Below are 18,862 nucleotides of genomic sequence, written 5' to 3'. Positions count from 1 at the left end.
GCTTTTAGTATTGAATTTAGTACCTTGTTTAGTCAAAGTCAACCACTTTGTCATTTTACTACCATGTTTTATTTAAATTCTTTCTATTGTTTTATCATTTACTTTATAGCTCTTGCTGGTCTTTTATTGGTATATTATCATTGATTATTAACACAAACATTGTACAGCGCATAGAAACAATATGTAATTTTGCGCTTTATAAATGAATAAAATAATAATAATAATAATGTGTAAAAAAAAAGTTATATACATTGGCTTTTAGTATTGAATTTAGTACCTTAATTAGTATTGTTCGGTATAATACATTTTGTATAAAAGTTCGGCTTACCCAGCGTGAAGTATACCGTGGGTGACTTCCGGCCCTCCCCACCGTCGCTGTATCCCGCTACCCTCACGGCGTATACCACGCCCTTTTGAATGCCATACAAATCATACTGGACTGCGAATTTAACGGTCTCGAACTGCTCGGCATTTCTAAAGTGATCGTTGGCTTTCCAGAAGTAAACCTGAAGGAAACATTGAGTATGCCATTACATCTGCAACATAAAGACTCTTCCCCCCCCCCCCCCTATTATTCTGTCCTTTCCCAATACCTATATGAAAGGTGAAGATAACGAACAGTGATCAATCTCATAAATCCCATAAGCAATACAAAATAGATAGTTGGGCAAACACGGACCCCTGGACACACCGGAGAGAAATCTAGACATCCAACTTTTAAATGACACATTTTACTAAAGTATACTTCAAATGATTTTGTGATATATATAATAAACTTGGATCGACATCCATGTATCTATGTATTTATTTTGTGATATATACAATAAACTTGGATCGACATCCATGTATCTAGTATTTATTTTGTGATCTATACAATAAACTTGGATCGACATCCATGTATCTATGTATTTATTTTGTGATCTATACAATAAACTTGGATCGACATCCATGTATCTATGTATTTATTTTGTGATCTATACAATAAACTTGGATCGACATCCATGTATCTATGTATTTATTTTGTGATCTATACAATAAACTTGGATCGACATCCATGTATCTATGTATTTATTTTGTGATCTATACAATAAACTTGGATCGACATCCATGTATCTATGTATTTATTTTGTGATCTATACAATAAACTTGGATCGACATCCATGTATCTATGTATTTATTTTGTGATCTATACAATAAACTTGGATCGACATCCATGTATCTATGTATTTATTTTGTGATCTATACAATAAACTTGGATCGACATCCATGTATCTATGTATTTATTTTGTGATCTATACAATAAACTTGGATCGACATCCATGTATCTATGTATTTATTTTGTGATCTATACAATAAACTTGGATCGACATCCATGTATCTATGTATTTATTTTGTGATCTATACAATAAACTTGGATCGACATCCATGTATCTATGTATTTATTTTGTGATATATATAATAAACTTGGATCAACATCCATGTATCTATGTATTTATTTTGTAAACATAGCGACAATAACACACCTAAATCTTTGTTTTTAAAACAAATAACAGACTCTCTATATCAAGCTTCTCTCATAATATATAACCGTAATTTTTTGTGAAACCTTTTAAACATATTTTAAAGACTTTAGATTTTGATCATTTAAAACAAAAATGTGTGTGTGTGTGTGTGTGTGTGTGTGTGTGTGTGTGTGTGTGTGTGTGTGTTTGTGTGAATCAGTCCTTTTAAGTACTCCGTAAAATAAGGAATCTACAATAACTGCTACAGGGATGATCTTACGATGTATCCTGATAAGGTTTCCTCTTCTCTAGCAGTACTGATTCCTCTCCACGTGATCCGGACACTGGAGGAACTCATCGAATGAGCATACACCTCCTGGGGGTACAGCTTAGGGACTGTAAGATAAATTGTAACTTTCAGGGAAGTTCTCAAATTCTGCTGCTAGACTGAAATGTATATTACAGAAACGACACGGCTGATTTCTTCTACATCATATGATACTGGGAAAAACTCGCCTATCAAAAGTACATAAACCACCACAAGTAGAAGATGTTACCGATTTCAAATGAACAAGCGTGTCACCTTCGTGAAGCGTTTCCTGAATGAAGGTTTCACTGAGGGGTCCCAGGCCTGCTGTGTTGAATACCTGGACCTCAAACCAGAAGTTGGTGTCTGGGAACAGCCCTATAACGATGCCCTCTGACACCTGACCCTCATACCGGATGTACTGTTTATATACAGGCTCGTCATCGCCATCTAACCAGTAATTAACCTACAATAATACGCAAAGAAATGAAAAGGCGTTTACTTGTAATAGATACGTCAGAAAAAAAAAGTACCGCTAAAAAATGACATTTCAGAGACAGAAAGCATGTTTTCTCCGACACATTCGTCGCCGTTATCGATAGGTAGAGAATACTCCGACATATTCGTCGCCGTTATCGATAGGTAGATAGTTTTGGTACATTGAAGTCTTGACCTATTTAGTTTTTGACGTATGTTTTGTTTTTGTTTGTTTCACATCCCGTCGAGAATTTTTCACTCAAATTGAGATGTCACCAGCTGTACAGATGATGTGCCCCATTTAGACCAATGCTTAGCGCTTAGGACCGTAGCAGTGAGGGATCTTTATATCGTGCCAACGCATGTCACGACACAGGACCTCCGTTTTGAAGGTCATACCCGAAAGACCTGTGGTTCTCACTTCTAAATGTCGAGCTTTTGGCGAAGGAGTAATCACTACCAATTTTAATGTCTTAGGTTTGACGCGGCGATGGCATGAGCGGGGCTCGAACTCACGACCTCCCGGTTACGAAGCGAACGCTCTAGCAATGAGCTGCCGTGACCCATTTAACGTGTGGAGTCTCTCGTAAGGTTGATCTAGGATAAAACTATGGACAATATTTCCCAGATCTTCGATTCTGAGGGCGTGATAAGAGCAATGATAGGCCCTAAAATCTGACAGTCCCCTGTTATCGGAAACGAGAAAAAAGAAATCTGGAAATAATTTTATTTTATTGCAATTAATAACCAGATCAGTGCATAGTTTCTAAACACGAAAAAGTAGTAAATTTTGTGTATGCAGGTTTAATGTGAGCATATGGGAACAACAAAAACAAAGTTTCAACGGCAAGTCTAGAGGAAATCTTTCAAAAGTTAAATATTTCGAGGCAAAATCACAATAAAATACCTATTTTATCTTTCTATTTAGTTTCAACTTAGTATCAAAGGTATTATCTAAATGTTTTACACATTTACACTATATAAACCCAGTTTGGCCCCTCCCTGGAGTCAGAACCTCTATCCCAGAGATCATGAAATTTACAATGATCTACATAATGTGCGGTTGTAAAGATGGTTTTTAAAAATGGTCAATTTTTGCCCTGTCCCTAAGGCCCTAGGGGTGCAAGACCCCTGTCCCAAAGATGCTTCTTACCAAATTTGAAAAGAATTGGAAAGAATTATAAAGAGGTTAAAAATGTTCAGTTGTTAACATTTCATCATTGACCATTTTGGAACCACCCTGATACCAAAAACCCTTACACCTGGGATCATGAAATTTAAAGTTTTGTTACAGGAGTAACCGGTTCTTCTAAATATCTGTAGTTTCAATTTAGTATCAATAGTATTAAAAAGATGTTTTGAATGTTTTACATTTAAACACTATATCCCAAGTCTGGGCCCCGCCCTAGAGTCAGAACCTTTACCCCGGGGATCATGAAATTAACAATTTTGATAGAGGCCTTCCTGCTCTACATTACTAAGCATTTAGTTTTTCTTGCACACGTGCGATTATAGAGATTTTTTTTTTGAAAATTGGTCAATTTTTGCCGCGCCCTTAGGGCCCCAAAGGTGCAGGAATCCTGGAATTTACAATCTATGCCCTCCTTGTCCAAATAATGCTTCATACCAATTTGAAAGGAATTGGAATGATAGAACTTTATCAAGAAGTTAAAAATGTTCCATTGTTAACAGAAGACGACGGACGATAACTAATTGCAATAGGTCACCTGAGTTTACTCAATTGACTTCAAAATTTAAACAACTAATTTCTATCTGGTCATAGAGTGAAAGGAAGAAAATGTAAAATGTAATGAGCACTATAACACCATTAGATCCTTAGAGGAAAGGGGAGAGTTTAACACCATTTGATCCTTAGAGGAAAGGGGAGAGTTTAACACTATTAGATTCTTAGAAGACCAAAGAACAAACTCATTCTTCATTCTTTGTTAGAAGCTAGCCCTACCTGGTATCCCCACACTTTTCCTTTCATGGTCTCCCGGGTGTCTTCCACAAGTTCCCACGTGACTAACATGGCAGTGGAGTTGTGTGCGTCACAATATAATCCTTGTGGCGCAGCTATAGGCACTGTCGGGAAATAGTAAAAATATACATTTTCGAACATGCATCCAGGATATGAATTTTCTTTTAAAGCATGATATTGCTCTTATATGACGTAGACATAGGTTGACCAAACTTACTTCCTTCTGCCGAGTACACTACCGCCTCCGTTGAATTGGGTCCCTTCCCTTTGGCATTGTAGATTTGGATCTTAACTTCGTACGGGAGGTAATAGTTTTCTTCGCCGACCTGTACCGTCAGTCTATCTTTTGTCCAGTCCTGGAATGGCCCCTCCTGCAGAAGATGGGGACTTACTGAACGGTACTGTGTAAACTATGTCAAGTATTACATGTACGCGATATTTAATGTATTAAACAATCACAGCACTAATCTTTTGTCTTAGGCAAATAATATACAATACCCTGGGTCCAGATTGCTTCCCGGAAGAAAAATAATACTGATTGATATACGTCGACCCACTGGGGAAAAAAAACTTCTTTGCACAACGCAAAAAAGAAATATTTTCCTTTATATTCGACATGATGCATTGAAGACTATATGATTATATTATTATATCTGTTCAGAGGTAAACAGTTCAGAACACACTTTCAAATTTTACAGCAGGTAAAAGTTATCGAATGGGATGGGGCTTTCAGATTGGTATAACTTAATTTCTCTTCATCAGAAAAAGTTAGCAATGTACATGGACTTTTTGGGATTTACTGAAACTTGCAGCTGAAATACTAATAGTGTTTCACATGAACTCAGTTATGTAATAAAAGTATCTTTTCGTTTTGTTTCTTTATCTACGATTCGTGAAAATTGATAACTCCTATACGTAGGTTTATCAAGTAATTAATGGAAATTTTAATATAACGTATTTTCCACCAAAGAGGAAGTAAAACCTCCGAAGATTATAAAAATGCTCCATTTCAGATTCACCCACAGACAACAAAGAAGACAATATTGTCACACTGACGTACCCTTCTCCACAGCGCGTCATAGACACTGCTAGGTTTGTATCTCCGCCAGTAGATGATGTAACCAAAATCCGGGGCTCCATGGAATTCTGGTTCCATTCTCTGGAAGATTTTCACATATCAGTAAATCAACGGATTCAATTTCAGTAGAAACCGTATTAGTCTATCAATGAATTAAATTTCAATAGAGTTATTGACAAATTCGTCCTAGTTATTGTTCATATGAATGACGTCATATTCTCTCCTTTCGTACCTTCCACATAATGCTCAGATCACCGACACTGCCATTGCCCCCTACAATGAACTCCGAATCTACCGCCACGTCTGGTTCGGCAGATTTTGTCTCAAGGAAAGCTGGAAGATAACCCACAGTTTGATAATGGAAACATAAAATTATTCAATACTTTATTGCCGCAAAGATGTTAACACAAGCTATCAGCCTTGTGAATAATTCGAGAACATTTACTACTTTATATTTTAGATCACATCAATACCAAAGGAAAACAAATGTAACCAAAAAAAATCTCATTGATTTGGTAGCAAGACAATTGTAAAACAGAAAGAAAAAACGGGACAGGTATACTCACGTGATCCTACACTCCATGTACCGACGCCATATTGGTTTACTCCTGCAATTCTAAATCTGTAACCATTTCCAGGAAGTAAGCCTTCAATTTTTATCTGCCGCATGTCACTTTGAATTTTACTGGCACCCGGTATAACCGTAAAAGGTTCGGGGAAATCTAAAGGATTGAGACTTTAAAACATGAAAATCTGGGAGAAAGAAGTTCAAAAACCGTAATGAAATTATTAATTGGGTAAATTATTAGTTGCAGAAATAATTTCATATAAAACAGATTTTTTTTTTACAGTATGATAAAAGAATGATCGCAGACATACGTTGATTTATCAATTTCCACCCTTTCTCGTGCTCTATTTCCCTCTCCACGATGAAGTGTGACTCGCGGCTGCCGTGCTCTGCTCCTGGGAAAAAGGTCAGTGTGACGGAGTTTTCTGTCGCCGATCCGTCCACCCCCACCACACCACCAGGCTCTCCCGGGGGTCCTATGACCGGAAAGTTAAAAACTTTAAATGTAGAGAAGTTGCCTTTCGATGATTTTAATACTTACTTTAAATCCTATTTTCAATCATTTATAGACACTAAAAACTCGTATATTCTACTTGAATTGCATTCATACCACACTTGTTTTCCACTGTAAGAGATTGTAGTGAGGTATTTTTCGTATATAACGTCATTTTACCAAAAGTTATTTCTTTTTGCCGCCATGTTGGAGGTCCAGATGATGGTTTTTCTTCTTTTGAGTAAAATTGTGAAACAAATATATTTGATATAAAATAATTACATTATGAAAATTTTGAGTTAGTGGAGGATCTAACTATGAAAATGTTGAGTTAGTGGAGGATCTAACTATGAAAATGTTGAGTTAGTGGAGAATCTAAGTGATGTATATGCTTCTAGAAAAATGATGATTCATATCCCTCAGAATAAAGAATTGTTGTAACATAATGAAGTAGTTTGCGCAAGTCAACCTCCATCATGGCTCATCATGGCGGGCAAAGGGAAGTAACTTTCACAAACATGTCGCCTATCGAATACTATATATAAGTACTTTTCTGAGCATAGAACAAAACTCCACATATTTCACAATTTACAGAATCTAGATACACCGCCTACATATTCCCGATATAATCGACCCGAATCATAAACTCGACAACTTGTTGAAAGCAAAAAATAAAAAGAGACATCGTTACCGTATACCACGAGGGCTGTTGATTTAGCGTCTTGGTTCAGCGTAGTTTTGGCAATACACTCGTAGGTCCCTGCATGCTTAAACTGTGTCATAATGATATTGAGTCCTGTGTGGGTCGGGTTGCTGTCCTGTGAAACATTTAAATTAATGTATATGTACTCTTTAAGATTTTTATTTTTACAAGAGTCCCAAGGGCCACAACACACACCTGAGATACCTTAACCAAAGAGTGATAAATGGCAAAATGTGGTTCCGGAGAAGTCGAAAATGTGTAAAGTTTAATATAAGGACATACAGACGGACTGCGAACAAAATTGATCAGAAAAGCTTGCTTGAGCTTAGAGCTAAAAAGGAAATGAATGATAGAATAACGAGTAACTAGTACTCTAAATAGCTTACCAGTCTGTAATGAAATTCTCTTTCAAAATTGATTAGTTTTCCATTGAAGTTCCACATATAGATGAGATCGAGGTTGACGTCATAAGAAGCCTTGCACGGTATGAAGGTAGTTCTGTTCACGACTACTGGGTCAGTCATAGGCGGAATGGTGATGACAGTGGAAGCTAAAGAACAAATAGTCCCAGTTTGTAGTCCACGATATGTATGAATACTTATGTTGAATACCAGTTCTTAGTTTAGACTTTACAATAAAAAAAGTCCCAGGTACCAAGCTATGTATGAATATTTAGAATTAGGCCTCACAAAAACAGTCCAGGTACCGGTATATAAGAATACTTAGTTAAGCCGTACAAAGAACTTACAACTTTGGTGGACATGACCAGAACCACATATATATTAAATTTTGCAGTCCTTCACCGGCAATGGTGACGTCTCCATATGGTCGGAAAATTCTCGAGAGGGATGTTAAACTGCTGCACTTTGGGCAACAACACTTGAAAGACTTTGAAATTCTACCCAGCATGTTGTTCAGAAGGAATGTAATAGCCATTCGATCTCCCATAAAAATTCAGAACAACCCAACGTGTTTCCCATAACTATATTGTATTTTTCCTTCTTTGCGACGAACTATTGGATTTTGGAATCCAAACCAGATACAAATGGTTAACGTCACCATACCGTACATTAGATTGGGTGAAAAAGTATGAAGAGAAAGTAGAAGATTTTGTAGCTAATAGTGAAAACATAAAATATCCTATTTGAAAAATGATGCTGTTTTGAATGGGATGTTCAGTTTTACGGTGCCTTTGTTCTGTGTTGACGAGAAACCTACCTTGTATAACTAGCTGTCCAGTGCTTCTTGCCGACGGTTGAATTCCATTATCAGCAACACACGTATAGAAACCTGCGTCACCATATGTGAGGTCTCTAATCTGCAAGTTTCCGTTAGGCATCATTTTAATTCGGTTGCCGTCTGGAGTCAGATTGATATTATTCTTCGTCCACGTGATTGTGGGGGAGGGTGCGGCCTCTGGTTTGCACATGATGATAATTTCGCCTCTCAGGGCCCCCACCATGTGGGATTGAACAGGATATTTTTGTAGGGTAGGAGCAAACTCTAGATATAGAAATGAAAACTTCCAATATATTCATTATCGAAAGTTCGCAACACACACATTTCGATTTTCTTGTTAACACCAGATGTATTTCAATGTGTTTCAATGTGAATGTTTGTTCTAGGCGATCTTACGAAGAACTCTGAGTTGCCCTGCAGACATGGTCGTCCCGTGGACATTGGTGGCAGCACACTGGTACATTCCATTGTGCTTCTCATCCAGAGTAGGAATCGTCAGCACGTTCCCGGATATGACGTAATCAGCGTTGGTATTGGGCTGCAGGAAGACGCCGTTTCTATACCACCTTTATAATGAATTTAATGAAATGAATATAGAAATCTTAAATTGGATATAAACAAGTTCGATTTTTCTTGACCAGAAGAAAACATACGAGTACACAGGCTGTGGATATCCCATGGCCTCGCATCTCCACGTCAACTGGGAACCTTTGTCAACGTGCTGGTCTTCAAGGGGGATGATGAAGTATGGCGTGGCTGAAACAGTATATCAATCTGTCTATATTTGTACATACTTAATTGTAGACTTTGATAACTGGAAGAGGAGAATAATTCTAAAATTCTTTTACATTTGTATATGTGTGAGCTTTTTTATTTGGAGAGGTAATTGTCATATTGTAATTTTTTAATTTACTAGATGGTGTAAATACAAAAAATACTATATGACAGCTTTATATATTTACACCCATCCATACAATATGATAGTAGGTCGTGTTTCAGGTGTTTTGTCATTTGATGCTTTATCTCGTTGTAATCTAAATTTTAGTATGACATCCTGATAGAGATTCAAATGCAAATTAATTTTATAAGCATTTCATATTACCTTCCAACCTCAGAGCAATCGTTTTACTGTCCCTGGCCTTATTTCCACGTTTCACGTGACATATATAGTTCCCCTGGTCTTCCAAGCGAGCGTTTTTAATGGTCAAAACACGATTGAAATCAGACATTTCCGAGTTTTCAGGCATAGGTTTTCCCTCTCTGCTCCAGGAGTAACGCCACATCTGGACATAGTTATTGGCTCTGTAAATTATAATTTAAAAGTGGGAAATGGATTAATACGATTATTACTGTCTTAGTCTTAGTCTTATTTGTGAAAAGGTGAATATAACGAACAGTGATTAATCCTTTAACTCCTATAAGGAATACAAAATAGAGAGTTGGGCAAACAAGGACCCCTGGATATATCAGAGGTGTGATCTGGTGACTATGAGGAGCAATCATCCCCTGTCGACTGGTCACACCCGCCGTGAGCCTTATATATTGAAGATAAGGTAAACGGAGTTATCCGTAGTCAAAATCAGTGTGCCAAGAACGGCCTAACAATCGGCATGAAACATGTCAGATATCATGTGATCCAATGATAGGTTGTATTTGCAAACTAGATGTTATAAAGACCATAGAATATGCGAAATGTTGACTTTAAACGAGACTGTTGAAACCCCTGTAACATCAACTTGTTTGTCAGTAGCCTGATCATACGCACATATCAAATTTTAGTGAGAGATATAAACACCATATGCAGGTGATGATGGAATATTGCTACATAGATATGGGAAGTTGACGATGGAGAAGCAGAAGTCATCCCGTTTGTCATAAAGTTGAGTTGTTAGTTTGCCGTTAATATCTATTTTCTATAAAAATATCCAAGTACAAAGCAGATGTGAAATATGTCATCTTAAATGCATGGGGGGGGGGGGGGGGGGGGGGGGGGGGGGGGGGGGGGAGGGAGGGAGGCTACCATTGTGGATTAATAAAGATACTCACGATCCGTAGGCAAAGCATTCCATTCGAACATTATGTCCTTTCAGAGGAGGTTTGGGGAAGACGTTGATGAAATCATCTTGAATATCTGGACCCCATTCAGTTTTTGCAGCTGTAAAATGAAGAGAAGCAATATAGATGACACTCAGTAAAGGAGGATGTCAAAAGACAAAGATATTATTAGCATTAATGAGAGAGAGAGAGAGAGAGAGAGAGAGAGAGAGAGAGAGAGAGAGAGAGAGATATTTAACAAAGTACCCTGGGTCAGGACGTTGAGTTTGATGGGGATGCTGGTCTTGCTTCCGGACTGTATGTCCCCGACATTACGGGTTGTTAGACTGGTTAGAGACACCTGACAGTAATAGTTATTATCATCTACTCCGGTCACTTCTGAGAAGTACAGGTTTCCATTGTAAGACATGAAGACGTAGGGCGTCATCGTCTTGATGATTGGTCGGGGGATCCCATTCAACTCTCTCTGCCAGTTGAAGACCACAGCTGCAGAATTTGTGAGATTTGGAAATAGTTAGTGAGAATATGTAATATTAACTTTAAAGAGATGATAAGTGTATTTAGATTCCTAGTTGTGATGGTGTCAGTTGATTGGTTATCGTGTAGTGAGTATAGGTTTACCTGGTTTATAGGCTATATTGCTACACTGCATCACCGCCCCATCATATTCCTTGGCATTTACATCGGCATCTTTGACGTTAGAAAATTCTCCCAAAACTACAAAAAATTAGATTCTTCAAAATTCTCCCAAAACTACAAAGAATTGATTGTTTAAAATTCTCCCAAAACTACAAAAAATTGATTGTTTAAAACTCTCCCAAAACTACAACATATCGATTCTTCAAAATTCTCCCAAAACTACAATATATCGATTCTTCAAAATTCTCCCAAAACTACAACATATCGATTCTTCAAAATTCTCCCAAAACTACAGCATATTCATTGTACAAAATTTTCCATTTTGTGAAAAATTAGTTCTCTAGTTTGTCCATATTTGAATGGAAAACATAACATTTCTGATATACTTGAAATTGAAACAGGATAAATTCAGCAATTTCCAAAGTATGATACATTTTTTAAAAAGTACTTATAATGTCAAATTAATGTGTGCACTGTGCCACGTAGTCTAGCGCAAACTCAGACGGTACGGAAGTACTTACATCCGAACGTAATCGCCACCGGATTACTGAGAACAGCGCCCTTCTCATTCTCCACTAGACATTGGTAAATACCAGCATCAATATTTTCTTCTGGTTTCTCTATCGTAAATTTTCCATTGGTCAGGGTATAACGAGTATCCAGCGCAGAGGAAATCTGTCAAAGATGAGCACTTCATATCAGTCAAATGATGGGCACCCCAAACCCCGATATCAACTCACTAAAAATATCTGTCAAAAGATGAGCACTTCAAATCAGTCAAATGATGGGCACCCCAAACCCCGATATCAACTCACTAAAGAAATCTGTCAAATGACGAGCACTTCAAATCAGTCAAATGATGGGCACCCCAAACCCCGATATCAACTCACTAAAAATATCTGTCAAAAGATGAGCACTTCAAATCAGTTAAATGATGGGCACCCAACCCCGATATCAACTCACTAAAAATATCTGTCAAAAGATGAGCACTTCAAATCTGTCAAATGATGGGCACCCCAAACCCCGATATCAACCCACTTAAGAAATCTGTCAAATGATGAACTCCCCAAACCCGATATCAACTCACTGAAGAAATCTGTCAAATGATGAACACCCCAAACCCGATATCAACCCACTGAAGAAATCTGTCAAATGATGAACATTTCAAAACCCGATATCAACTCACTGAAGAAAAACACCCCAAAACCCGATATCAACTCACTAAAGAAATCTGTCAAATGATGAACTCCCCAAACCCGATATCAACTCACTGAAGAAATCTGTCAAATGATGAACTCCCCAAACCCCGATATCAACTCACTGAAGAAAAATACCCCAAAACCCGATATCAGCTCACTGAAAAAATCTGTCAAATGATGAACACCCCCAAACCCGATATCAACTCACTGAAGAAATCTGTCAAATGATGAACACCCCAAAAACTCGATATCAACTCACTGAAGAAAAACACCCCAAAACCCGATATCAGCTCACTGAAAAAATCTGTCAAATGATGAACACCCCAAAAACTCGATATCAACTCACTGAAGAAAAACACCTCAAAACTCGATATCAACTCACAGAAGAAAAACACCCCAAAACCCGATATCAGCTCACTGAAAAAATCTGTCAAATGATGAACACCCCAAAAACTCGATATCAACTCACTGAAGAAAAACACCTCAAAACTCGATATCAACTCACAGAAGAAAAACACCCCAAAACCCGATATCAACTCACTTAAGAAATCTGTCTAATGATGAACATTTCAAAACCCAATATCAACTAACAGAAGAAAAACACCCCAAAACCCGATATCAACTCACTAAAGAAATCTGTCAAATGATGAACTCCCCAAACCCGATATCAACTCACTAAAGAAATCTGTCAAATGATGAACTCCCCAAACCCGATATCAACTCACTAAAGAAATCTGTCAAATGATGAACTCCCCAAACCCGATATCAACTCACTAAAGAAATCTGTCAAATGATGAACTCCCCAAACCCGATATCAACTCACTTAAGAAATCTGTCAATTGATGAACACCCCAAACCCCGTTATCAACTCAATGAAGAAAAACACCCCAAAACTTGATATCAACTCACTGAAGAAATCTGTCAAATGATGAACATTTCAAAATTCGATACCAAAAATACAAGTTGGTTATGTGGCAATAGAGATTAAGGTAGCTCATTACACCAAGACTTATACTATCTATGACACTACGTAACAAGATGGCGATTTAAATGTTCTGTGAAATTATTTGTTTAGATCAATTTCTCTGTCTATCATCGTAGCTCAGTGGATAAAGTATCTGGCTAATGAACAACAGATCCGGAGTTCAAATCCTCCATTTCTTTTGTACATATGATGGAAATAATTTTTTGAAAATAAATGTTTTAATCTAAAATGCATATTATCTGCCTTTTTGACATATGTACTTATTACATATTGTCATATCTTTCATAATTAAAATCATTTTGTGCTGATCTGAGAAATTCTTTCAAAACGTAGTAAGTCACCTTTAGTGATAAAAAGAAAAGTTTTTTGCCGGGGACCTACCGTTTCTGCATTTTCCAGGGAATTTATGGTTGTGTTGGAACCACGAAATCGCTTCCATGTATATCCTGGTTGTGGGTTTCCAATAGCTATTGTTTCTATGGTAACAAACGTTGATCTTGTAATAACGGTCAGATCTTCGGGTTGTAGCTCAAACTTTGGCCCCTTTTTGATGTTCTCCAATTCGGTGTAGGGAACACCATAGTCTGTAATAAAAGCAGTGGAGTCGATACATTGTTTTGGAGGGAGAGAGTTACACTTAATCAAATGCGGCGAAATAGACATAGAAGACCAAATCTCATTCCCACCTAATCTGATATTGTATCGTATATACCGGTACTCAACTGAGGTTCTTTTGGTCAAAATTCAGCCGGTCAAAAATGGACATAAATAACATCTCTAATTATCCAACACATTGTCCGCACTGAAGGGTATCTAGCAACCGTGTTATTTCTTATCAAATGGTAAAATTTGATTGGGGGTGGTCTTGTAGTCGATACCAAATTTACGATAAAACAAATTTTGCATTAGCCTCACCCAGTAGATACAAAATTTAAAATTAACAGATAAGGCGGATAAACTGAACTTTTAAGTATTTTTCATTGTTCTATAATCTATCAATTTGTAATGTTTGATTGCTAAGTATGGGAGGCAGCGTTCTTACCAAAACCTCTTTTCTCTTGACTGAGTTTGTAGGCCTCGGTTTGGCTAATTTCACACACGAATGACAGCTCGTCTAGCTTGCTACCCACTGCCCAGCCATATGAAACGCCTGAGAAGAAAAAATATATAAAATAGATAGCTTGAATTGTGTGTCAAGTTATACCAATTAGTAGAGTTTATATGGGCAATATACATTTTAATTATCAACAATTTTTCTACCTTACAATCAGCTACGTCTTTAACATACAGTGAAACCTGTCTAATCCGACATGCACAAGGAGATAACTTATCGGAATACACAGTGTGTTGAAATAAACAGTGTAAAACACAATGAAATTAGAAAATTAAGAATGAAAATAATGGTCGAAATGTTCCGTCAAACAGATTGTACAGATACGGATTAAGCAGTTTTCACTGTAATAAAATATTTCGTAAAAAGTATGTGTAATATCTTTAACCATAGCAAAACATTTTGTTTGTTGATTATTTTTACATCTCATTCGATAAGTTTCCTCTCATACAAGACGTCGGTGAAATGCCACACAATTTGACTGATGCCTATGGTAACTCAACGCCGAAACAGTGAGGATTGTTTATCGTGCCAACGCCTACCACGACACATCCGTTTTTAAGGTCATATCCGCAAGGCCCATGGCTTTCGCTTCTAATGCCGGGCGCGCAGTGAAGGAATAACCACTGCTCATGTTAAACGCCTTTGGTTTGACACAGTGCCAGGATCGAGAATCGAACTCGGGATCTTTTAGCGTCTTAACCACTGGTCTACCACGACCAACTGTAGCAAACGTTGATAGAATATTTTACATTGTCAAACCCTTTTTACATAGAATTAACATTTTGACCATGCATTACTTGAAAAATCACCTTTAAAATACTTAATTTTCTTCCCAAGAATTGTTATCCTGTTCGTTTATTTTTATCAAAACAGCTGAGTTTCATCTTGGTGTATACTAATATCTAGATTGATGGTAACTAAGATGGTTCCTTACCGTCAAACTTGTATACGATGATGTCATCCTGTTTGGCGGTGGGTGTAAGGTGGGTCTGATCACTGGGGAGCCAGAATTGCATGTCTTGGGGAATCCTGTTGTTAGTAAAGTCCCCGTCCCATGCGTATGTGCCCGGATTCTCCCTACTACGCTGACCCGTCGTCAACCACGTGTTCCTAAAAATCAGCGGGAGACCAAGATCAAAATACTTTTCCTCTTTCTTCAACGTTATATATGCATTCATTCAGGATCATTGTTCTGAATAAGCAGTGTTCTTATTTACTTACCTAAAGTAGTCATTATTTCGTAACCAGCCATCAATAAAGTCATTTTCTTCTCTGGATTTCACAGACAGTAAGCTTGTACCAAGTAACTGAAAGAAACAATGAGATTAGATAGAGGGGAAAACAATCAAATCGTACTCCAACAGAAAGGTGAAACAAAGCAATCAAATTGTCCTCCAACAGAAAAGTGAAGGAAACAATCAAATTGTACTCCAACAGTGAGAGAGAAAGAGAGAGAGTAATCGACTTGTACTACAAAAGAAAGATATAGAAAAAGCAGAGAGAGAGAGAGAAAGAGAGAGAGAGAGAGAGAGCAATGGACTTATACTCCAAAGAAATGTAAAGGAACAGCAATCCAATCCAAAGGCACATAGAATGCAATCAAATTGTACTTGACCACATAATAAACTGAAACTTCACAAAAGCAATTGGTCATTTACGAGGTCCCTAACTTTACCAACTGAATGAGGCATTGAAGTCTTCTCTCTAGTATTTACACAAAATTGGTCCATTTTTAAAGCCACTAGTATATATACGAGGGTTGTCCCGTACATTTGTGTACAAGTTGCCTTGAGTAAAACAAAATATACGTTGTGTTTTAAAATTTTCACTACCCTTTAGTTCCTTATTCTTCAATATGTATAACAAATTTCAAATTGAGCCACCTTTCAAAGCAAGCGAAGGATCCCTATCGCACATACATGAACATTCTGCAGAGAAAATTTGGATGAGCCCTACAACGATCCGAAAATTTTACTGATTCACCCTGTTAAGCTGTCCTTTGATCCACCTTAAGCAGGTGAGGGACCTAACTAGTAACTCGCAGATACACGAGCATTCTACAGTTTTACGTTAGTATGGTATAGACAGTAATGTTATCAAATTCAACTAGATCTAAACAGGCAATCTCGCGAACATTTTAGACAGGCTGCATTGATGGCGTCTTTTACTGCTGCCAGTAGCCGCTAGTCCTTATGTTTCGATCTAGTACCATGGGATTAGGTGCCAAAACTTTTGCTTAATAATTGCCAATGTCATTTGTATAAAGATCTAGTGATATTTCGGTCCGTTTTCGTCGCCTTTAATCGTTTAAAACTCTGTAGAAGCCCCATTCCTAAATCTACACAAAACTAAATTGCTCTCCGGTGCGCAGTAATGTCGTCAAACGTCACCATTTTGCGCTTGTCCTGTTTACCACTATTGCATTTCAAATGTTCAGTAAACTGCCAAAAATGACGTTAATGTCTTGAAATACTCACAAAATGACACCACAATTAAATAGAAAGTGATATAAATAATGATACGCAACCTGACTAATTGATTCTTATTTTGAAATTTTGCTTCTTACTTGCGTATTTTCTGATGAAACCCTGATTTTTGGTCGTGCGCCGTAGGATCATACCTTGGACATATTCGAGTATAATAAAATTCTTATTTTTTGTCTATTTCTAAAACAAATTATACACAAATATGATAGATAAACACATGCTGAAAATTTCAGCTTAAAGCGTGATAAATTTTTTTGCATCAAAAAGCATTCTCCTCGATTTTACGGGACAACCCTCGTATATCGTTTGATTTTCATCGATCCACGTTTACAAAGGTTGTTCCCTTCCCTTGACATATAATTCGACCCCGTGATTTTACAAAATAATTCCCTGTTTTCTAGTAAACATTACCTTTCGTCATGGTTGACCTATTTTCACAAGAGTGATTAACCTTTAAATAAATTACGACTTCCATAATGGTCACTGGCGGAAGTACAGGATAACGTCACTATAGCAATTCAGAATGTTTAGATCTATAGAGAGATGGGCTAAAATGCAATACTGTAGATTCCTTATTTTACACAGTGCTTAATGAAAGGCGAAGATAACGAACAATGATCAATCTCATAACTCCTATAAGCAATACAAAATAGAGAGTTGGACAAATACGGACCCCTGGATATACCAGAGGTGGGATCAGGTGCCTAGGAGGAGTAAGCTTCCCCTGTCGACCGGTCACACCCGCCGTGAGCCCTATATCTTGATCTGGTAAACGGAGTTATTCCTAGTCAAATCAGTGTGTCAAGAACAACCTAACAATTGGCATGAAACACCTCAGACAGCATTTGACCCAATGATAGATTGTATTGACAAACTAGATCATTATAACGACCATAGAAATAGCGAAATGCTGATTTTAAACGAGACTGTTGGAACCCCTGCACCATCAACTTGTTTGTCATTAGCCTGCTTCGATTAAAAAACTGGCCATACGCATAACAAGCTCTTGTGTGTCGAATCAGTTGAGAGATGTAGACACCATATGAAATATTGCTACATAAATATGGGAAGTTGACGATGGAGAAGTTGAAATCATTCCGTTTGTCATAAAGTTGTTAGTTTGCCATTAATATCTACTTTCAATAACATATCTAAGTATGAAGCAGAAGTGGACGACTCTGTGGTGTCTTTTATTTCGAGTTCACTGGGACAAATTGAATCGACATATGAATGAAAATTATTATTGTTAATAGATAATACATCGTCGATATATCTAAATGTCGAATTGAAGGCCACAGCAAGATATTTTGTCTTCTCACGTAGAAGTTTTTGAATAAATTCTGCTCATAGGAATACAAAAACAGGTCAGCTAACAAAGGAGCATAATTCGCGCCCATGTGGATTCCAACATAATATGGCGGACTTGTATATGTCAAATCGCGTGAACACGAATTCGCGTGTCGCCTGTTAATCAAGAGTTCTTACATGTATTTTAGCAACAGAAATCAAAAGCGAGTAATTCTATTTCGTGAGTGATGGCTCTCGCGAAATTACGCGATAATGAATTCCTCGCGTATATTTAGGAATCTACCTTGGATAATGAATATCAAACAGGTGACTCACCGAGCACTGTTCCCGGGCTTTTTCATATGTTGCCTTGGGATCAAATACAAATTTGTAGCAGACATTGTTGGACGTGAACCACTCAGTTGGACAATCTGAAAAGTATTGTAAGTCATGAATTATGTACAAAATAAATATCTGAATACTGCCAAAATACGATACTAGAAATATCAAATATGTAAATATTTTCAAACATATTAAGATTGATATTTCAGATAATTATGTATTTTGTGTATTTAAATACTGATTTTCTTAATTGCATCAAAGTGAGAAGTTACATATTGTAAATACATGTATAATCTTTTTACCAAAAATCTGTGGATTCACAGCCCTTATTATGACGAACAGAAGCAGAACTTCTCTCTGAAAGGAAAATCATTGCATTATACAAGTGTATAGTATATACATTTCAA

At 37.2% G+C, this 18,862-nt stretch overlaps 1 protein-coding gene across 1 annotated transcript in view; it reads right to left on the bottom strand.

Annotated features, from left to right (window-relative positions):
• The window catches only part of LOC125647401 (contactin-like), an 89,555-nt gene that overhangs the window by 33,577 nt on the left and 37,116 nt on the right, over positions 1-18,862 (bottom strand). The window contains 25 exon segments of the mRNA XM_056142022.1: positions 329-506; positions 1,783-1,898; positions 2,086-2,275; positions 4,250-4,371; positions 4,485-4,638; positions 5,328-5,426; positions 5,578-5,678; positions 5,912-6,067; positions 6,225-6,389; positions 7,098-7,224; positions 7,496-7,659; positions 8,328-8,612; positions 8,745-8,914; positions 9,002-9,104; positions 9,451-9,650; positions 10,395-10,503; positions 10,650-10,889; positions 11,025-11,120; positions 11,564-11,717; positions 13,608-13,810; positions 14,269-14,376; positions 15,275-15,450; positions 15,562-15,647; positions 18,450-18,544; positions 18,758-18,812. Of these exon segments, the coding sequence (XP_055997997.1) occupies positions 329-506; positions 1,783-1,898; positions 2,086-2,275; positions 4,250-4,371; positions 4,485-4,638; positions 5,328-5,426; positions 5,578-5,678; positions 5,912-6,067; positions 6,225-6,389; positions 7,098-7,224; positions 7,496-7,659; positions 8,328-8,612; positions 8,745-8,914; positions 9,002-9,104; positions 9,451-9,650; positions 10,395-10,503; positions 10,650-10,889; positions 11,025-11,120; positions 11,564-11,717; positions 13,608-13,810; positions 14,269-14,376; positions 15,275-15,450; positions 15,562-15,647; positions 18,450-18,544; positions 18,758-18,812 (3,652 nt within the window).

Source organism: Ostrea edulis, chromosome 6, assembly GCF_947568905.1.
Source record: "Ostrea edulis chromosome 6, xbOstEdul1.1, whole genome shotgun sequence".
In the NCBI taxonomy this organism is placed as follows: Eukaryota; Metazoa; Mollusca; class Bivalvia; order Ostreida; family Ostreidae; genus Ostrea; species Ostrea edulis.
This window is presented reverse-complemented; position numbering and strand designations above follow the sequence as displayed.